The 21,412-nt window shown below is 42.6% G+C and overlaps 3 protein-coding genes across 5 annotated transcripts; 2 read left to right on the top strand and 1 right to left on the bottom strand.

Annotated features, from left to right (window-relative positions):
* The first annotated feature begins 380 nt into the window (after nt 1-380).
* On the top strand, nt 381-6,035 carry LOC134067894 (dnaJ homolog subfamily C member 5-like). Of its 3 annotated transcripts, none has more exons than XM_062523371.1 (10): nt 381-597; nt 772-849; nt 1,083-1,153; nt 1,332-1,454; nt 1,634-1,847; nt 3,094-3,298; nt 3,389-3,445; nt 4,016-4,072; nt 4,732-4,767; nt 4,928-6,035. In XM_062523371.1, exons 4-10 carry the CDS (start codon nt 1,342-1,344, stop codon nt 5,032-5,034), a joined length of 789 nt encoding a protein of 262 aa, XP_062379355.1. In that variant the 5' UTR covers nt 381-597; nt 772-849; nt 1,083-1,153; nt 1,332-1,341; the 3' UTR covers nt 5,035-6,035. The 3 variants fall into 3 exon arrangements, with proteins under 3 accessions (XP_062379355.1, XP_062379357.1, XP_062379354.1); XM_062523373.1 differs by having other exon boundaries at nt 769-849; nt 4,735-4,767; XM_062523370.1 differs by having other exon boundaries at nt 769-849.
* Nucleotides 6,036-7,544: 1,509 nt separating this feature from the next.
* Nucleotides 7,545-12,612, top strand: LOC134067221 (proton-coupled zinc antiporter SLC30A2-like). Its single transcript, XM_062522358.1, has 7 exons — nt 7,545-7,584; nt 9,463-9,609; nt 9,867-10,020; nt 10,548-10,743; nt 11,157-11,262; nt 11,437-11,571; nt 11,784-12,612. Exons 1-7 carry the CDS (start codon nt 7,566-7,568, stop codon nt 11,927-11,929), a joined length of 903 nt encoding a protein of 300 aa, XP_062378342.1. The 5' UTR covers nt 7,545-7,565; the 3' UTR covers nt 11,930-12,612.
* On the bottom strand, nt 12,604-20,936 carry coq8ab (coenzyme Q8A, genome duplicate b). The gene is made up of 15 exons (XM_062522357.1): nt 20,656-20,936; nt 20,235-20,394; nt 19,725-20,057; nt 19,368-19,434; nt 18,400-18,474; nt 18,127-18,252; nt 16,334-16,419; nt 15,829-15,969; nt 15,556-15,637; nt 15,244-15,337; nt 14,711-14,852; nt 14,202-14,309; nt 14,027-14,092; nt 13,681-13,767; nt 12,604-13,519 (listed from the first exon to the last, which is right to left on the bottom strand). The coding sequence occupies exons 2-15, from the start codon at nt 20,370-20,372 to the stop codon at nt 13,226-13,228; spliced, it is 1,839 nt and encodes a 612-aa protein (XP_062378341.1). The 5' UTR covers nt 20,373-20,394; nt 20,656-20,936; the 3' UTR covers nt 12,604-13,225.
* Between the last annotated feature and the right edge of the window lie 476 nt (nt 20,937-21,412).

The raw sequence follows: 21,412 nt of genomic DNA, 5'->3' as shown, positions 1-21,412 counted from the left end.
CTATATATCATTCAGCATACATGTATCATCATTCATATGCTGAATGATTTTCTGACTTAGTCCAAATTGTGTACATTACAGCAATACTTGAAGTGTATTCGACTGTATAGATGAATTAAGCTAAAATGTTCAAGCTCTTAGGGTTTTAACTGTAGGCTACTGTACAGTTACTGTACTGTAACTTACTTTATGACCAACTTTTGACATTACAAAACAGGTCAAAAAGATTCATAAAACACTAGGCCATGTTAAGAAAATAAGTTAGGTGTAGGCTGGTTCATTTTCACATACTTCAATGGGGTGTTGCTCTGGAGGCGGAAGTCAGTGATCACATGGCAAGAACGTTTTAGTTCACCTATTCGGATTTTTGGACTGTCAGATACGCGCTCTACACCCGCATTGCCTAATAGAAAACGCAAGTAGCGCTGGTGAACTTGGGTCACTTCCTACATTTAGCTTACGCTTCCTCTAATGTCAATATCAGTCGAAATGTCATCACTGTACCATGGAAAGTCTTACATTTTAAATCTAAGACAGTCCGAGTCAGACTCAAACTAGTTGGACCTGTCCGCGTCCAAATCTTAGGACTTTGACCAGGTAGGTAATGCCCTTTTTGACTTTTCACAGATTGCTGCTGTCGAAGGCTATTGATGTTTGAACACGAACAAATATCCAGACAAAGACACCTGTTTCAAGAGCTTTGTTAAAAATGGTCATAGTCTTTTGCGGTAGGCTAATCTAATCTAACCGATGTGTTTTGGAACTCAGCAGGAGATCTCACCCAAAAATTGTTGCCTACAATCTTTGCCTTACCTGTCAGGACATTGTCACGACCTTTGCGACTGCAGGGTAGGTAGAGGCTGGCCTATTCATTTTTGAACCATACACGGAAACTCCGCGGCGCCTCTTATCAAATCTTAATATGACAATTAATGTTGTCTAATAATGTGCCTAATGTGTCCACGCGAAAACTATATGTTTCAATTTACGAATTTCGCTCAGTATATTACTGTCTGTCGTCATGCACACATGTAAGGTATATTTACATTCAATGTCAGGTATGTTTTGTGTCTTTGCTCTAGGATACTCTCATGCTGCCAGTTGGCACTTGGAGACGGGCCTATGCTTAAACCATATACCCGTGATAACGCAGGTTGGTCATATCTTTAGACCTTTAAATATATACATACATACATACATACATACATACTGTACATACATGCATACATACAGTAAGTACATACATACATACATACATACATACATACACACACACACATACCATGTTAACTGTGATAGTAATAATTAGCTTTTTCCATTTGTGCTGTTAGACTTGGAATAATGGAGGAACCAAATCGACCCCAACGCAAATTATCAACTGCAGGGGAGACTCTATATCAGATATTAGGTGTGCAGAGGGGCGCATCCGACGATGAGATTAAAAAATCGTACAGGTAAGGAGCAAAAAATAATTTTAATACATTCATCATATTCACATAAATGTGACCCTTAAATCCACCACAAGGAATGACATCATGTGATTTCGTAAGTTTTTAAGTCTGATGAAGATGCAGCTCTGGCTTAAAAAAATAAAATAAAAAAGTCCTTCACAGAAAACTTTTGTCCTTCACAGAAAACTTGCACTTAGGTATCATCCAGACAAGAATCCAGACAACCCAGAGGCTGCTGAGCGCTTCAAGGAGATCAACAACGCCAATTCAATCCTGAACGATGAGAACAAGAGGAAGATCTATGATGAATATGGCTCAATGGGTCTTTACGTGTCTGATCAGTTTGGAGAAGACAGTGTTAAACTCTACTTCCTCATGTCTAAATGCTGGTTCAAGGTAGGAAGCTGTGTGTGTGTGTGTGTGTGTGTGTGTGTGTGTGTGTGTGTGTGTGTGTGTGTGTGTGTGTGTGTGTGTGTGTGTGTGTGTGTGTGTGTGTGTGTGTGTGTGTGTGTGTGTGTGTGTGTGTGTGTTATATATCATGTTGTTTTGCCAACACATTTGCCCTTGCATATGTCAATAGTGGATTGAGGGTATTGCTTTGGTTGAAATATAGCCACTCTGACACATTGATTCATTGGTACAGTAGGCCTACAGGGTGAGACTGAGAAAAGCACTTGATATTGGTGTGGGAGATCATGACTGTGGTTTCCTACACATGAATTCAGGTTAGGGGTGAAAGGCCCTGCACCATGTTGGCTCTGATATTGGGTATGTCAAGTCAAGTCATGTGTATAGCACATTTGAAAGCAACAGAGTTGACCCAAAGTGCTTCACAATTTGCAAGGTTAGACATGATCATAATAACATAGGTCAAACATTTGAGGAACAAAGAGTTAAGAAAGAAATAAAACAGTTGTATAAAAGCCAAAGGTGAAAAAACATAGAAGAAAATATGTCAAATAAGTCAAAAGAAATCAAATAAATGAAACCTCAAATAAAACATTGGACTTAACTAAAAGCAAGAGGAAAATGTGAGTCCAGAGCTTTGGAGCAGCAATAGAAAAGGCACTGTCAGTTTGGATTTCAGGTGTGAAAATGGCGCAGAGTAGCAATTATTGTGAATATGACCTAAGCGACAGGGGGAAGACTAAGGTGAGAGCAGATCAGACATGTGCTTAAGGGTTAAACCATTTAGAGCTTTAAAAACCAACAGTAACATTTTTAAATCAACGCTATATTTCATTGGTAAACAGTGCAATTCCTGATCTGTGTTTGCTGATCTGTGCGTGTCGGTAAGACTTCTAAGGCCTAGTTTCCCATACACGGATTAGTCCTATATATATTTTTTCAAAGGGAATCTCCATTGACGTTCTCTTTTGGTCCAGAATCAGGCAATCCATGCATAGGAACCCGAATGTTCTGTATGCGTTTATGGTAATATTATTGTATTGTGTGTGTGTGTGTGTGTGTGTGTGTGTGTGTGTGTGTGTGTTGTGTGTGTGTGTGTGTGTGTGTGTGTGTGTGTGTGTGTGTGTGTGTGTGTGTGTGTGTGTGTGTGTGTGTGTGTGTGTGTGTGTGTGTGTGTGTGTGTGTGTGTGTGTGTGTGTGTGTGTGTGTGTGTGTGTGTGTGTGTGTTTTCCAGGCTCTCATGGTGATTGGGATGCTCTGCACGTGCTGCTGCTGCTGCTTCTGCTGCTGCTGCTGCTGTGGGAAGTGTGGGCGCGAGGAGGCGGAGGAGGAACACTACTACTTCATGGATCCCGAGGAGCTGGAGGCCCAGATCAGAGCTGAGCAGGAGGCCTCGGGTTGGCGCGGGCAAGGACACTATGGGCCAGAGTCTGACACAGGTGAGAATGTGGGGCACAAGTGAGGGAAAATAAGCTGCATGTGCTACAGTAAATCCCCATAAATTAATTCCAATTATTACAATCCTACAGGAGATGGTGGGGTAATTTCCGGTCAGCCCATTCCCTTAGGCCCTCCTTCAGATTCAGGTAAGACATCAGAGTGCCTGGACCGCTTCATGTACCAGACTTTGTTGACAGCCACTCAGAAAGATACTCAAGTTGTGCAAGTGATAGTGAAGTCACCGATAATAGTTATGATGGTCAAACTGGTTTGAAATGTGTGTTAATTGGACACGTTTTATACCAAGTTATGTTCTTCATAGGCAAATAGGCAAATCGCATTGAAAAGAATGTATCATTACTAACCACCAGCAATGTGTAGCACCCACCTGGATAATGCACAGCAACACTCACTACTCACCAGTTTTAGGTGGAGAGGGACAGAATGAATGAATGAGCTAGCGTTAGCTAGCTATAGATAGGCTATAGATATAGAGGCTCAAGGCTATAGATATAAGTACCTCAAAAAGCTGTGAGCTGGCTATGATTTTCATCTTCCTCTGGTGTACTGTATATGTGACTACACAAGTCACAGTTCTTTTGAAAGAAGCTTTGGCACTGGTAGTGTTGTGTAATGATAACGTTCACCTTGTATTGCCTAACAGCAGGTGCTACAATAAATCCCCATCAATTATTCCAATTATTACAATCCTACAGGAAATGGTGGGGTCATCTCCGGTCAGCCCATTCCTTTAGGCCCTCCTTCAGGCTCAGGTAAGACATCAGAGTGTCTGGACAGCTTCATGAACCAGACTTTGTCGACAGCCAGTCAGAAAGATATTTGTCTTTCACCGATAATACTTATGGTGGTCAAACAGGTTTAAAATGTGTCGTAATTGGATACATTGTATTCTATGTTATGTTCCTCATAGGCAAATTGTATCATTGCTATTGTGTCGCTCATCTGGATTTAGAAAATATCTGTCATAGCTGTTTAAAATCTCGTTTGCTTTTTCAAATCTTGTGAAATCACTATGACCTGATAAAATCACTCTCAGTATACAACAACTAGAATAACTTGCATTTATATAACACTATCAAGGCACACAAAGCGCTTTACAGTGAAGGGGGAACCCCCCACTAACCACCATCAATGTGTAGCACCCACCTGGTTAATGCAGGACAGCCATTATAGCCCAGAACACTCACTACTCACCAGTTTTAGGTGGAGACGGACAGAATGAATGAATGAGCTAGCGTTAGCTATAGGCTATAGATACAGTAAGTACCCCAAAGAGCTGTGAGTTGGCTATGATTTTCATCTTCCTCTGGTATACTGTTTTTGTGACTACACAGTCACAGTTCTTTAGACTTTGAAAGAAGCTTTGGCACTGGTTGTGTAATGATAACTGTTACTTTGTGTTGCCTAACAGCAGGTGCCATTCCCTTAGGCCCTCCTCCAGACTCAGGTGAGGCATCAGAGTGTCTAGACACCATGCAGTGCTCCAGCCAAAGCCCTTGAATATCAGACTAGCACAATGCAGCTATCTGCTCTTACACTGTTTAACTGTCTAAATATCTTTGGTCACTTTGCCCGCCTGACCCTTCTCCCCTCCGACTATTGTCCAGGTGATGTTCCCTCAGCCGTCGTGGTGGTGCCGTCCCACTCGCCCAACCCATCTGCTGCACAGGCACTGAACACATCTAGCACAGAGGATCTGGTCAAAGGTTACTGACCCCATCTCATTAGCTCTCACCTGCAGCAAGTGAAGGAATGACACACACTGAACTCTCTGCTGGTCACACAGAAGGATCACAAACGCAAGACTGTCTGCCAGATACCTTTCAGTTCAGACAGGATTTGACGGTAAAATGCTTGATAGAACATCTATTGTTGATAATGCGAGGTTTGAGAAGCCCTTTGTTTGTCAGGCTCATTCCTCTGCTCAGAGATTATATATTTTTATTGCTGAAATGGATTACCAATGAATGTATTTGATTATCCAAACTAGATAACATTATCCGGGAATCAACTGGTGATAGCTGGCATGTTCCCGCAAGTTCTGTGATGGTTTTATTTTGTTTTTTGTAAAAAGAAATTGTAATATGTATTCAAACAAAAACATTTTTTGATGCCTTAACTTCCAAAGAAAGCTCTGACACACAACGCAGACGTTTGGGGGTTAAAGTAAGCCTTGAAAAACTACCGTTGTGTTAATCCTGTGAACGTCAAGGGTGCATCATGATGTTGAGTATTGTTTACAAATTAAGCTGATTTATTTGATGAGGTTTACATTTATTCAGGAATGATTTATTTCTTCTTTTTGAACGAAGTTTTACTAGTCAAAGTGACTTACTGAGGCCAGAGAGAGCTTTGCTGTAGTAGTGCAATGTACACTACTGCCAAAGTCCCCATGCAGTTACTGCTCTCTACCTTGGCCAATGACACAAATTGTAGTCATACATACCCAGCTCCAGTGCACATAGATATCACTGTACGATTTTCACCTCATCTTGGAAATGTTTTTCTAGTCTTTTCATGACTTGAGAAACTCTATGTGACTGTAAAATAAGTTGCTTGCCTGTTATTAAATTATACGCAATATGCCACGTCACAGTGGAGTAAATGTCAGCACTATATATTTATCTATTTTATTGTCGCCATTCCATATTGTTATTTTTCTCTCTATTTAGGCTGAATTTTATGTTCGCTCCCATTAAATGCGATTTTGAAGGATAGTGATGCTTAAGTGTTTTTTCTAAATCATATATATCAGTGATAGTTTCATCCATGCAAGACTCATAGGGTTCTGTAGGTGTGGCAGTGGATGCCTGTAACCATCCCCTTATTTGTTGCCATAATTTATGATGATTAGTTTAAATGCACCAGTGATATTTTGCAAGTGATCTCCGTTAGCATTCGATCAGCAAATTGTTGAGACCGTAAATGGGCAGCTAGCGTTAAATGAGTGTCTTAAACCAAAGATCCGCTTTAACCCTCTCTGATTAAACCCAATACAAACTTTCTATTTGAGGATTACATTATTTTGACACTGGTCCATTTTGCTTGATTAGCATCTCATTGGTGCATAACACGCAAGAAGACCCATCTACATAGCCAGTCCATTTGGGTAGATGGTCTGACAATCATACTGTATAACAAGGATTTGTTTAGCTCATTCATTTAATGTCATGGAAGTCATCTCCTTATCTTGAAAGATTGTTGCAGTACATTGAAAATGGTGCTAGATGGCATAAGTGAGATATCCCAGAGACTGACTGAATAACTAAATGGCAGTTAATACTTAAAGTACATTTTAGGACATCAAAAGTAACTTGCCTTGAATTACTAGTTTAGTAAATTAATTTGCTGCAAGAATTAAAAACAAATTGGTAATGGCTGATGCTTTTCAGATTTTACCAATCATTTGATTTTGCAAATATTGGCAACATTGATTAGACTACCTATCGATGCTACCCAAACTTATTTTCAAACAAAGATGTGTATTGCCACATAGTCTTTGCTCAATGGACCACACCTAACCTGCCTAATGAGATTAACTCATCTAAAAGCTTCTGAAATGACCAGTTTTCCCAGTGTGCTTCCTCTGTAATGGGAACCTGCAGATGCCACAGCAACTGACCCCACTGTGCGTAGATAAGAGCGTTAACCCGTGTAAACAGCGAGGCCGGCTGGGAGCTGGACAGTGGAATGGGCGCACGTGTTCCATTGCTAATCACCTGCTGCTGCTGCAGGCAGAGGTTTGGGACACGTCTCCTGCAGACTTGACAAATGATTTTAGAGCCGCTTTGGAAGCGAAGTGCACCCTGAATTATGAGTTTGAAAAGGCCACTTCTTGTCGGAGAGCAGGATTCTAAAACATTTCCACCGGAGAATTTAAGGTAAGGGTCAACTTTTTGGTGACATTATGTTTTATTACACAGTGGTGTTGCCACTAGAGACATATTTATTTCCATTATATGATACTTGCCTGAATAACTGAAAGCAGAAATATAGTCCGTCAGTTATAAAAAGCGCTTCACTATTGAATAATTCTGGTTTTGTTCTGTGTGCAGATTATTCTGTGGCACAAAAGAAGAATATCTCCATACAGGTGCAGACAACGAGGACAAGGCCAGTCCACACCAGGCACAGCCACAAACCCCATCCCACTGCCACAGTGACCAGACATCATGGGCTGAGGACAGAGAGAGACAGTTTGCCAAGAAGAAGCTCATCATCACCTCAGCTGTCTGCCTGGTGTTTATGGTCGGTGAAGTGATCGGTAAGGATTAATGTTGAAAAGCAATTTATTGAGTAATAGTGACTGTATAAACATTGGTAAACACTTCATATACGGTAGACGAGTGGCTTGGTAGTTAGGGAAAGAACCTGTAGTGAGTACAGTCACCTTACAGTAGCCCAGATAGGCTGGCCTTTATTTACATAGATGTCATTGACTGACTAATGAGCAATAAACTTTTATCTCTGGGGTGTGCACTAAGCAAATAGGCAGTAAGTAGCGCTCTTTCACGCTATCTCTCTCTCTCTCTCTTTTTTTTTCTGTTTCTCGTGTCTGTGTTTATATACAGTATGTGTGTGTGGGGGTCAATGTACATGTCTCAAAGCTCTGATATTTTGCCCGCTCATGCTGTATCAATATGAGTCTGAATACATATAATTGGAGGCTGTACATTATAGGTCCAGAATCCTAAGGTGTTGAATGACTTTCACCCAGTGGCTCTGACCTCCCTTGTGATGAAATGTTTTGAGCGCACAGTGAAAAGGAGTTTGTTATCCATGACTCAAAACATGCTGGACCCTCTTCAGTTTGCATACCAACCACTCAAGGGGGTGGAAGATGCCACTGTGACTTTGCTAGACTTTGTTAGTGGCCACCTTGAGGGCAAGAAAACCCATGCACGTTTATGCTTTGCGGACTTCTCTTCTGCTTTTAACTGCATGCAGCCTCATATTTTAGCTCAAAGGCTTTTAGAATTCCCTGATATTGACCTTGGCACTATATGCTGGTTGGTTGATTTTTTTTAACACTGAGGCCACAGAGAACCAGGGTTAATAACACTTTGTCTAAGGCCCACTGTTGATTGTTTTACATACTAATGACTGTCAAAGCAAATTTGAATCAAGGCACATCATCAAGTATGCTGATGACTCAGTAATTGTCAGCCTTTTGCAGGACCATGAGGTGGCTCATGGACCTGTCTTGGACAATTTTATAACATGGTGCAAAGACTCTTACCTACAACTGAACGTCTCTAAAACAAAAGAGATTTGATTGACTTTCACCGTTGTTCCTCCAGCCCCACTACCATGGCACCAACCATAATAAATGGCACTGATGTAGTGACTGTTAATGAGTATACAGTAAGTACCTGGGCACTATACTGGATGACAAGTTAACTTTTGATGCTAACACCAATGCCATCTGTAAAAAGGCCAACCAAAGACTGTTTTTCTTGAGGAAGTTGAAGGGATTCAATGTTGACAGCACACTACTTAAGACTTTTTACTCCTCTTTTATTGAATCGATTTTAACCTTTGCTTCAATTTGTTGGTATGGTAACTTAAATGTGTCCAACAAAAACAGGCTGGCCAAATTGGTCCATATCTGCCAAAAGATTGTTGGTATTAATCTCAATAGTATAGCACATGTGTATGAGGTAAGAGTGACACAGAGAGCACTGGCCATTCTGGCTGATGTTAGCCATCCACTGCACAGTGCGTTTTGCCTCCTGCCTTCAGGTAGGAGGTACACTTATCTTAAGCAGGCCAGATCCAATAGATACTTGAGATCATTCGTCCCAGTTGCTGTTGGAATTCTGAATAAGCATTAAGTCATTAGGTCATTTAGTTACTTTTAGCCTATATCAATGGACCTGACTACTGGTTGCTGCTTTTTGTTTGTGTTGTATGTGTGCTTGATTGTATGATTGTATATTTGTGTTGACTATTAGCTGTGCACCAAATTGCCCCTTGGGGACATTAAAGATAATCTAATCTAATCTAGTCTGTACATTGGTTTCAGACAGTACTGGAGCTCTCTCAACACCAGCCGTGTTTGATACTGCAAGCGTGGGCAGATGTTTGGCCTCTAACTGCCTCCACTGTATTTTGTATGTTTTTAAAAGAGTTTGTCCTTCAGGTGGCTATGCAGCACACAGTCTGGCCATCATGACGGACGCAGCCCACCTGCTCACGGACTTCAGCAGCATACTGGTCAGCCTGTTCTCCCTGTGCATCTCCTCCAGACCCCCCTCCAAAGCCATGACCTTTGGTTGGTATCGCTCAGGTCAGTCAGCCCGAAACACCTTAAATATTCTACAGCTATTACACGGCTCTCTAGGTTAATTTTACGATCATAGTTTATGGCTGATTAGAAGTTGATTTGGTACAATTTGCTTTAGCATTGGTGAATTCAGATTGGTGAATTCAGATTGGTGAATTCAGATTTCAGATTTTTCATTCAGATTTTTTTTCTGGTCAACCATCACATTTGAGACCTTTGTGCAGTTGTGACATATTCTGTGATGCTCACGTCCACTCCAGAGATCCTCGGGGCGCTGCTCTCTGCCCTGTCCATTTGGGCAGTAACTGCCGTGCTGGTCTTCATTGCCATTCAGAGGATCCTCCACGATGACTATGAGATCCACAGTGGCATCATGGTCATCACCTCCGGCTGTGCAATAGGGGTCAACATCATGTGAGTCACTGTGCAGTTGGTATGATCCATCCATAGATGGTGGTGTTGGCATTCAAATAACAGATAATTACAGTGAAGACCAGCTAACAATTTCCAGGTCCAGCTGTGAACTGTATTGTACTGCACTTTACTGTATATTTCCCAGTGCTATAGCTAAACCTTCATATGAGATTCTAAATCTATATCTGGCTTGTGCTTAGGGATATCTTATTTTTGTGTGTTTATAATTGTGATGACCTTGGATGACATGAAAGGTGCCTTTTTAATATAATATGCATAATTATTATTCATTCAATTCAGTTCAAATGTATGAGTCACATGCAATTATACGGAGTATATGGAGTGAAATGCTTTGCCCACTGTCTCCATTGCAATGTGTAAATAAATAAAGAAATAGAAAAAGAAGTGAAGAAGAAGAAGAAATGTGTGAAGTGCATGAGGTGTTTCCAACATGCTTGTGCTCCTGTCTAACAGTCTTCATTCGGTATCTGGATATCTTAATTGTGTTTGTTTCTCCCACCCTAAAGCATGGCCCTTATCCTCCATCAGTCCCCATCCTCCCACGGCCACAGCCATGGCCTGTCACATGGCCACAGTCACAGCTCCGCACAGGCAGCGGGGAACCATGGCAACGCCAGTGTGCGGGCGGCGTTCATCCATGTGGTGGGAGACCTGCTGCAGAGTCTGGGAGTCTTCCTGGCAGCCCTCATCATCAGCCTTTGGGTCAGTTGAGGGGCCACTAGGCTTTCAGGGACAAACTGGCCTGTTGACGTCATCTTTTGACCACCCAGGAAAGCTGTTTATGTTGATGTTTATGTTGATAGTTCTCACCAGACTCGTCTGTCCAAAGTGACTTACAGTGATGTCAAAATGTCAGTACTATTTACTAATATGACATTTGGAACCAGAGTAGATGCCTGGTCATCTTAGTTTTATTATTTCCTCTTGATATGTCAGAGTTAAAGGTTAATGGTATGTTATTATCATGCATCATCGAATATACTAAGAGATTCATTAAGGAATATACTTTAAGTAATAAAATACTGACTTACTGTGCAATCTTTGAAGTGCTAACTGGAAGTTTTCATTCCCAGATGTGATTTTTACCACATGTTTCTTTGCTGTTGTTCACACAGCCTGAATACAAAATAGCGGATCCCATCTGCACCTTCCTGTTTTCTGTGTTTGTGCTCGCCACAACCATCACCATTCTGAGGGACATCTTCTGTGTACTCATGGAAGGTACCAGATTTACAACTCTATTGTGTTTTCCCACCTTTCACTGGGTATTCCTTTTGAGTATATAATTCAAGCCAAGAATTGAACTGTTAATTATACACTACCATTATCTAATACTATTTTAATCTCTTCCCTAAATGTTCTGTTCAATCTCATTGCACTGCATGTTGTTGATAGGAGCTCCACGGGGCCATGACTTTGACTCGGTGAAGGAAGCTCTGCTTACAGTGAGCAGTGTCCGAGCTGTCCATGACCTCCGCATGTGGACTCTAACATTAAACCACACACTACTGTCAGCTCATCTGGCTATAGGTAAACTTTTTTTTTTGCTAACTAAAAGACAAATGACAGCAATGATATTGTAATATGCCATTGTCAGCAGTCTCGGTCTCCTCTCAAAGTATATTTCAAGAATGATTTGATATTCATTTAGACCCACACAGAAACCTGGATGCTGATGGACCTAAATATACCAACAGGAAGCTACCTGAATTGACCCGCCTCTCTCTCTCTGTCCTTTTCAGAAGACTCAGCCAATCCTCAGCAGGTCCTGATGGATGCCACGGAGCTGCTTCAGTCCAAACACAGCTTCCGCAGCGTCACCATCCAGATTGAGCCTTACTCCAGTGACATGGCCTTCTGCTCAAAGTGTGTGGGGCCCATGGACTGAGAGCCCCCAAAACCCCTCAATCCCGGGAGTCGTGAGAGTATCCCCCTCTGTGGTGCAAGAACTTCAAGCCGGATAATCTGTCCTGAAGCACGTTGGGGGTTTTTTTTTTCCACGGCTGTTGACAGCGCACACATCTGCTGGCTTGTACCGAATTTACAGCTTATCTGTGTGTAGGTCAGACGTTCACTCTCTGCTGTGTGTGTGAGCTCCCCTGAGTGTTGGTGATAATGTTCCAGCTCAGTGGGAAAGCTCCTCATTCTATCAATATTAGCCTTTCTGTGAAGATAAGGACTGACAAGGTCAGCTACTCCAATATGACAAAAATAATACTGTCAAACCGCAGTTTAATGGGTATGGGTTTTATGGGTAGTGAAGATCTCTCTTTTTGTAACTTTTAAATGATTACACAAAAGTGCAATGTTCTATTTCTGATAGACAGTCACTGTACACTGAAGCCACTCTTTAGATTTTGGATCATACTTTAGATGATACGAAAGGTCTGAGTCTTTTGTCTCAGACCGATTCCTGAAAGAAATCGTACACCTCCACCTGAGGTTCAAAAGTATACATGCTCTATCATATTGAGTTTTAAAAGAGAACATAGATCTATTTTTTCCATACAACTTGATTAACTATTGATACGGAGTAGAAAATGTGCTTCGATGATACAAAGAGACGTTTGAATCAATTTATGTTTATTTTCATGACCATTCACTTCATGAACATTTTTTCTTATTAATTTAATGATTTATTTTTACAGATTGACAATACAAAACCTTGATCACAGCCTTCCCTCTCTTGTATGGCTAAAGTTCTCTAGCACAAATGTCTGGCTAAAACAGTTTGAGGACTCATCTTATCACACAAGCAACAGAAACCGTGGAAACTGCTCCATCACTCTGATATCTGATGTCTCTCATCTCTCCTAGCGTCACTTGACTGAAGACATGAAATGACTTGTGCATTTTGCTACAAAAATATATCTTTTTTAAATTTACATGATTTGACGTGTTTCATTTTAGACATTCAAAACTGCACAACAAATGGTTATAACTAAAAAAAAAGAAAATCTGGCATAACATGATATCTGACTGTTGTGCATTTGTCTACACCATGCCAATAAATCAATCTTTAATAAATGGATCTTTGTTGTCACACATGCACATCAGTCGCACCAAGACAGAAAATCAACAAACCTGCCAAAAAAAACAAAAACAAATAAAGTGCACATTTGCACCTCAGTACCATTAGATTATATTGTCTTACCAGCAGCACTGGCTCTGCCTTCACCTGATCTCACTGGCCGACTTCTCTCTTGCGGTCGCCCCAGTACTTGCTGTAGGCCTCCTGGAACATGTTCCCGCAGGAGATCTTGGCCTTGAGGCGCGAGCAGATGAGGAAGGAGCCGCCCATCTTGCGGTGCAGCGAGTAGGTCTCCTCCGGGGGCGGGGTCAGGCGCTGCTTGAGCATGACGGGGATGAGGCTGTGGATGCGCTCGGTGGTGCTCTGCGCGCCGAAGTCGAACGGCACGGTCGACGCGAAGGCCTCGCCCAAGATCATCACCGCGTCCACGTGGGCATTCTCCATCGCCTGAGGGAAATGGCGAAGGGCAGGGCGTGGTTGTGCATGGTTTCCATGGATACAGACATAACACACATACACACACACACACACACACACACACACACATATACACACACACAAAGCGAGGAACATCATTATCTCTAGTGTCACTGATGTGAACTTCTCACCTTTGACTCGTAGCCAGTGAGGAACTTCATGTCGATGGATCGCTGGAGGACGCCCTGCCTGTCCTGCTCTGCTGCTGCTTTGATCACCTGACAGGAGTGGGAAGAGATATCAGCTTACAGTACTGTACATGTGATTCTAAACAAACACGTGACACCAAAATAATTCATTATCCTTTATGCTCTACAAATGCATATGAAATGGCAAAGCTAGTGTGTTTCTATAAGCCTGCCCTGCTTCACCCAAATGGGACAGAATAGAAAGCTCAAGGAGTAATGTACAGTAAAATCTACTGTGCAATTAAATACTTCCAATCCATTCCTCCATCTGACAGAACAGTAACAGTACCTCAATGTATATGTCAATGAAGCTGGCATCAAAGCCTCGCGTAGCACCAAAGTCCAGAAGCGACATCTGAGAGTGGGAGAGAGAGGACAAGCTGAGACTCACTCTACTTTATAGCTGGGAAGGGAAAAAAGAGCAGAAGGACTGGCCCTTTGGGTCAGATGCTGAATAAACTCACCCTGTGTGTCTGTGGGTCAAAGAAAAAGTTGGACCAATTGGGATCAGTCTGCATGTATCTGAATTCAAAGAGTTCCCTTAGACACAGCTGCAGGATCTGCTCACAGATCTGACAGGGGAGAAGAGGATTTCAGGATGATACGGTATATGCCTTCTCAATAAGATCAAATGGTGTCTGATGTACACCTTTTAAACAAGATAAAACATGTTTAGACACGCAAGCTGAAGGCATTTATGTCTACTCTGTTCACAAACATCAAAAGACTGCTCTACTTATTGACAGCACGATGCAGTAGTTTATTTTTAGACACATCAAGAGATGACACATTCTATTTAATACACATTATCACATGAAAGTAACCTATAACACCATTTTTTTTACAATGTTCAGTCCTGTACCCTACTGTTTTTACCACAAATGTGAAGTATTAACCACAATATTTCCAAAGGGAATCCCAGTGCAACCGTTCAGATTAAGATACTGTGGATGTGTGGGTAGGCGAGTGGCACCTCATTGCGGAGTTCCTGGGGCAGCTCCTCGGCCTTGTCCAGGGGGAACCCGTTCACCAGCTCGGTGGTGATGACACGGAGGCTGCTCAGCTCATCCACGACCTCGGGCACATCGAAGAACGGGTGGTCCTTCAGAAGCTCCCTGCAACATACACACACACACACAAATGATACACACACAGAAATACAAACACACACACACACACACACACACACACACACACATAAACATACCCCCCTCATACTCATGCAGATACACATGGACACAGATCACACCCATGCAGACACACACATACACTAATAAATCAGAGGGATAATGCGCTGTTAAGCCAACCACCAGTAAAATATCATAAACACCCCATGATCATTCTACTGTGAACATCCCTCATTCCATCCATCTAAAATTTCATATGGATTATTATATTAATCAAATATTTTTTACAAACTAGAGCAGATGTGTTGTGATGTTTAAACATGAAGCCCAATTTCAGCAACCTGTCCCCTTCCCCTCCTCACACCTCTATGTGACTCACTTGAATTTCTTTGCACATTTGGCTTCTCGCACATAGTCACACTCGAGCGCCAGCTCGCGACTCATCACCTCGATCAGGTGCTCAGGGAACAGGCCTGTGGGGGAGAGAGACAGAGAAAGAGAGAGAGAGGGACAGAAATGGAGACAGATGGAGAGAGAGAGAGAGAACAGACGAGATGGTGGAGATGAACCCAGCAAGGGTGAGAATGGAGACTCTTACAGCGAGCTAACAAAATTTAATTACGGCATGTTGCTATATTGAATTAGATTTCTCTGCAGAGATTGTGTGAACATGGCTTCAGCTGTATCCTACCCTCAGGTAAGGCATTGCTCATGCTCAGGACTGTCATCAGGTTGTTCACATCACTGTTGATGCTCTGGGCCACCCCAGGGTACTGAAACACACCATGCCAATGACCAGTCAGAGCTCCCATTCTCATAGGGAGCTTCAGTATCACAAAGTGCTGACAATCAATACTGACCTTGCATTGTATTTCTTCTAGATGATTAATGATTGAAACTGATATTTAAGACATGTGGACTTGGATCTGAGAGCAGAGTTTAATTGCAGGTGTACTGTCCTCACCTGGATCTTCATGGCCACCTCCCTCCCATCCTTCATCCTGGCCAAGTGCACCTGCCCAATGGAGGCCGCCGCAAATGGCCGCTCCTCAAACATCTCCACCTTGTCCCTCCAGTTTGGCCCCAGGTCAGAGTTCAGGGTTTTCTGGGAAAGAGAACAAATGGAGCATCACAGACTCAACAGCGCATTCCCACGGAGGGAGGACAGCCATTGGCCAGTAAGCCTAAATCCCCCATTCTTTTATTTCATCTGTATATAATATAATTCTCTTAGCACTTAATCAAAAGCTATTATGTAAACTTAATGGGCCATTTTTCCTTACATGGATTATGCCTCGTTCGAGACTAAAAGCTTTCTGCAATGGAGATTTTCATTGAAGTTCTCTCTTGTTCTATGAACAGGCTTAATCCATGGGCAGGAAACAGGCCCAATGTATTCAGGGATATGACTATTTTTCTAAAGCAAAAGCAGAGGAGCTGTTTTTTAACCCTCACATTTGAGACTATACCATCATTTGCTTGGTGGGCATGAAGTCTGCACTCTGCCGTACACGCTCAAAGATTTTCGCCAGCTGGGGGTTGATGAAGGCATCGTCTAAAATAATGAAATGCAGACGTGAGTAAACATTGTCTGGTAGAGGTCCTACTTAAAGAGATATGTCTCAGTTTCTGACAGGTGGACTTCAAAACCTCTACTACTGTTGGTGTGCAATTTGCAAGGTGAACACTGGTCTTTTTCGGGTACCATGCATGTTTCACGCCAAGTGATTTTTTCCCCCATTATTGACCAAAGACTGAAAATCAATTCACTCGGCACTTTCAACGTGACTTTAAACTAGATTTTCTACTGCTCAGCAAGCTATGTAGGGAGATTGTGGCAAAAAGGAAGCACTGTTACAGCTGCACTTTGCAATCATTTCTATAATGTCAGTCACAAGTAGGTAATATTCTTCTGTTTAATTATACATTTCCAATTATCGTCTGAAAGATTATACTGGAAGTCATTAACAAAGGGAAACTATATTGAGACAGGTTATAATCTAGAGGTTACTGGGCTTACAGCAAGCAGCTCCCATTTGCTGTTCAGTGAAACTTTAGTCAACAAACTTGTCCTCCCCTTACACCACCGAGATTTACTGGCCCACAACACAGCCAAACATGATGGAAATTTACAGGATGGCAATTGCACATACCCCTCTGAAGATGGCGAGACAGCGCTTCCCAAACCACTGATGCACAGAGTGATCGAGGCCTTTAGTGCTCTAAAAACAACTGCAAATGTTGCTATGTAACGCCATAAAGGCCAGATAAAGGCCTTTCCTCGCTAAGATTCATGACCAACTTCTGAACCCACCGCAGCACGGTTCTATGTATGTCTCAGGTATCAGCTAACAAATACATTTCAGGCCAGGGCTCTCATTTCATGTGTGGTATGGTAGCGCTGCATTGTTCTCCAAAGGTCACCATAATCCACTAGCAGTGGCCGTGCTTATTTTGGCCAGTGGAAAATCCCTGGTAGTCACCAGTCAGACTCCATGCAGTGGCCCGGTCTGCTCCCAGCATGGCCAGCAGATGACCACAATGCAGTGACGACAGCAACAGCACTCTTCACAGTCTCTCAGTGTTTCTCACTGGTGCATTTGCTAGCACTTTTACATACAGTATGCATATTTCCTTCACAAGAGCATTTATTAAAGAATCTCTCTGTGCTCAAAGTTGGTGGGTCTTAGAAAGACTACAGACTGCACAGACTTGAGTGGTGCATTGGGACCTGATGGTACGACAGACTGGCAGCCTGACCTTTTTTCTCGCTCATCTGTTGCTATGCAATATGCTAAAATAAGCCAAGCCATGTAGGGAAAGGGGAGGGAGCGGGCCAACACAGGAAGTCATTGTCAAGGGCAGTGACTCAGGGGGTGTTGGAGAAAACAGGCTGAATTACGCGGCACGAGCGCCAAGCCAACAGTACCAGGTGGGTCGGCATTGCTGATAATCAAGCTGTTATCACAGATCCTGAAGGTTGTGAGAGTTATTTCATCTCAACCTCAGTAGTTCAACAACAAGGAGAGCACCAGCAACGAGTGCAGTTCATTTGGAACACGTGTCAGTGCAATGCCTCTTGCATACGGGAGAAACATTGCTTCAGCAGTAGAGCACAGCCCACTGCACGGACCTTGCAAATATTTACAGTCATGTGGGAAAAAAAACCCTGTGTCTGAGACACGGAGGCTCATTCAGCAAGAGCTAAACAGAGCTGCAGAATAAAGACAAGAGAGCCCAGTGAGTGTGGATGCCCCCTCACCCTGAATACTCAGCATCTGCCCCAGCTTCAGGGCAGCGCCACGCACTTTGCACAGCGTCCGGACTATCCTCTCCGCATTCGCCTCGGACAGGAACGGACTGGAGTCCAGAACGGCCTTTTTGCTTCCTAGGGGAAAAAAATGAAAAACATGCATAGATGGGTGATTTCATCGCTTTCGTTTCTTTTTCTGTCTTCATTCAAAATATGCTCATGTTATATGCAGCAGCGTGAGTCACATTGGCTTCACATTCCGTGATTTTTAAAGGAGCTCACCAGATTTGTCCTCGGACCTCAGACTCTTCTTGGCCACCTCAGCGATGGCTCCAATGCCAAGGCCCACAGCCAGTCCTGAGGCAAACACCAGGAATGCATTAAACAAATGCAGAAACGGTCTGACACAGCAGAGAATAGAACAGTGAAAATTGTTATGGTAAAGCAATTCATTGCAACTTGATTGATGAAGTAGGGCCAAAAACACCAGAGACCTAACATTTCTGGCGTGAGCCCAAAAAAGTAATTTACGAGGGCGAAGGAAAACCTTGTGAACATAAACTGATACCAAAAGAGATTGGCTTTGGTAAGATGCATTGTGCTTTGCGTTGTCTTGAAAGAATGCATTGCATGAATGAAATGCTAGTCACATATTAACACACAAAAGGTTGCCTAAAGGACAGCACATCATTCTTATCGCTCCATCCTGTGAAAAATGAGCTCAGTTTCCCAGACATGTCAGGAATGGAGTATGACTTATGCTGGGATCATGAATGAACTAAACAACTGTCTTGCCCAAGTCAAGCACCTCTTCTGAGTATCACAGATGTGGCCCAGCACTACTGTTTCCTGTGGAGTGAAACTCCACCATTGTCCACTTTCTTTCAAAACACACAGAGGAGCTAGATAACATACTTCTGTAGACATGTGTCATTGAGTCAATGACACTGTCCTTTTTCAGAGACAAATTCAAACATATAAGATTACACATTCTATATGAGTTGTCAGCAAAATCATATGTGTCAAACACAACAAATGTACAGTAAATGCAGGTGCTTTACACAGCATTTTCCATAAGGGTCACATTTGTGCTGATATACATCAAAACGTCTGTGAATATGGTTGACTTTAATTGGGTCTTTCAAATATTTATATCACAATTCACCCATTTACTCATTTATTCATGACTTAAGGGAAGGCACCATCAGGGATGTAAACACACTCACACTTCACACGTTTTGAAGTCTTACCTCCAAAGTTGGCTAGCCTCCCAATTCTGGTGACTGGCACCTTCCTCTCTCTGGCAGTCTCACTTAGCTGTAGACATGAACAAAATAGGAAACAGCTCTCTGAGGTAACCAATGGGGTTCATCATGCAATATTGACAGACTTTTAAATAAATGATGTTACTTGATCCTATGTCGAGAACTACTGTAGAATAAGAATATCATGCACTTCCAAATACAAGAAAATTATACTGAAGACATGGCCTAAATCATTCTGAGCCTCGAACTGTAATGATATTTACATCAGATCTGCTCTTTAATTTTTATAATATCACATTTCATGTCATCAGTTATATCTGTAGCAAGTTGAAAGCACGGTACTGTTTGCTTGTGCCGTGATGAGTCTTTCTTTTTGCTCGTCCCTGTTCCCTCCGCTGCCTCAGCCTTTGTGCTGCCTGCAGACGAATGGTCCCGGTGAGTCCATCTCATCTGTCCAGAGGGGTGTAGTCCACCATCCCTGCAGGCTTTAAGGAGATGGCGTGCGGGTCTCCCCAGAATTAGTGCGCTTGCATTTCCCCTGCTTCGAACTCCAGGGCTCAACATCTCATTGTGTCGATCTCTAAATGGTTGTGTGTTTCCAGAAGTACCATTTTCTACACAACTTGGGTGATACGGAGTAGAATCCACAGCTGCTCTTGGACTCCACCTGACAGCCTGTACAGTTTAAAGGCAAGATGTTAACAAAGTAACGCTGCTATACTGCTTAAGGCACATTGTACTCTACTCTAGTCACAGACAAACTCATACTTGGTAACACAGATCTATGCAAAATTATAGCCTGAACATGGTAAGAGGCAAAGCCCATGCAACTCCAAGAAAATGGCACTCTACCTGCTCCTTCAGCGATACAGTGTGGTTGTTTTCTGTGGCAACAGCTCTCAGTCCACTGCAGGCTGCCAGGGCTTGTGTTTGCATAACCCTGGGTCTCATCCTGACCAGCCCCAACATCAGAAGCATGTCTCCAGCCATGATCTCACCCAATCTGCACACCCTGTGGAATCAGGTTGACCACAGGTAAGTGGCAACTTTTTCAACTTTTTTCAATAACTGACAGCTATTTCAACGTCCAAAGGTTTGGGATGAGATAAGCTAAATCCACTCCCTTCATTGTGCTGGCAGGCTCAAAATAGCCTAATAAAAAAAAACTCAGGTCACGTTGAATGAAACTTTACTGATCACAGATAGATGTCAAGACTATCAGCACCATGTCAAGTTCCCTAAGTGCATAAGCTTAAAAACTGTACCCACTTACCAGGTCTGACTGTTCCTTGCGCGAAAACGTCAAGAATGTCTTACTCTGCTTTTCATTAATCGCCATAGAATCCCATTCAAAAGGCCTGTGAGTTATCAGCACAGCTTACTTTTCTCCATCTCTAGAGACAATGCTTGGTCAACAGGAAGTGTGCCAGGTTGTAGCCTACGACGACTAAAACGCCTAAAAGATGTGAGACACTTCTAAAACCCAAAGCCTGATTAGTTTGGCAGTGTTGCGAACCAATGAAATGTATCGATAAAGAAAAACAAGTGGGCGTGGAACCAATGTATAGCTGAAAAGACCAAACCAGAGAATGTCTAATAAGGGGAGAAGGACCACTAGCGAAATACTTCCGCATGGTACTGCAACTAGAGGGGGATCGCGAGCAAGTGATGAATCAATGGGTAGCAATGGAGCTGAACCCCCCAGTACCACATTTGTCGTTATATAATTTTTTCTCCTGAAATTGCATTAATGCATGCGATGCAGGATAACTTGACTTGACAATCAGCTGACCAATACAATTTTCAATATGTGTTGGTATTCCTAAAAACCCTTTCAAAGTTTTCATGTCACGTGACACAAGCGAACCACTTTACGGCCATAGACCTAAAAGAAGGTTCAGCTTCACGACGGTCGTAATCGGTCGTGATTGTCGCGAGCATCCATGAGCTAAATGCTAGCATGTTACAGGGAAAACGGCCCATCCTATGAAAAGCAGAAAGGACATGAGTGACTTTTTATTTCATTTCCA

Source organism: Sardina pilchardus, chromosome 20 (assembly GCF_963854185.1).
Source record: "Sardina pilchardus chromosome 20, fSarPil1.1, whole genome shotgun sequence".
NCBI lineage: Eukaryota > Metazoa > Chordata > Actinopteri > Clupeiformes > Clupeidae > Sardina > Sardina pilchardus.
This window is presented reverse-complemented; position numbering and strand designations above follow the sequence as displayed.

Excerpts from the sequence above, each read along its gene's own strand:
- LOC134067894 (XM_062523371.1), top strand. The coding sequence starts at position 1,342 with ATGGAGGAACCAAATCGACCCCAACGCAAATTATCAACTGCAGGGGAG. Across the intron at positions 1,848-3,093 it reads TGTCTAAATGCTGGTTCAAG|GCTCTCATGGTGATTGGGAT; the intron begins GTAGGAAGCTGT and ends TGTGTTTTCCAG. Across the intron at positions 3,446-4,015 it reads AGGCCCTCCTTCAGATTCAG|GAAATGGTGGGGTCATCTCC; the intron begins GTAAGACATCAG and ends ACAATCCTACAG.
- LOC134067221 (XM_062522358.1), top strand. Across the intron at positions 9,610-9,866 it reads CTTTGGTTGGTATCGCTCAG|AGATCCTCGGGGCGCTGCTC; the intron begins GTCAGTCAGCCC and ends CGTCCACTCCAG. Across the intron at positions 10,744-11,156 it reads CCCTCATCATCAGCCTTTGG|CCTGAATACAAAATAGCGGA; the intron begins GTCAGTTGAGGG and ends TTGTTCACACAG.
- coq8ab (XM_062522357.1), bottom strand. The coding sequence starts at position 20,372 with ATGGCTGGAGACATGCTTCTGATGTTGGGGCTGGTCAGGATGAGACCC. Across the intron at positions 19,435-19,724 it reads CATCACGGCACAAGCAAACA|CTAAGTGAGACTGCCAGAGA; the intron begins GTACCGTGCTTT and ends TCATGTCTACAG. Across the intron at positions 15,338-15,555 it reads GAGCAATGCCTTACCTGAGG|GCCTGTTCCCTGAGCACCTG; the intron begins GTAGGATACAGC and ends TCTCCCCCACAG.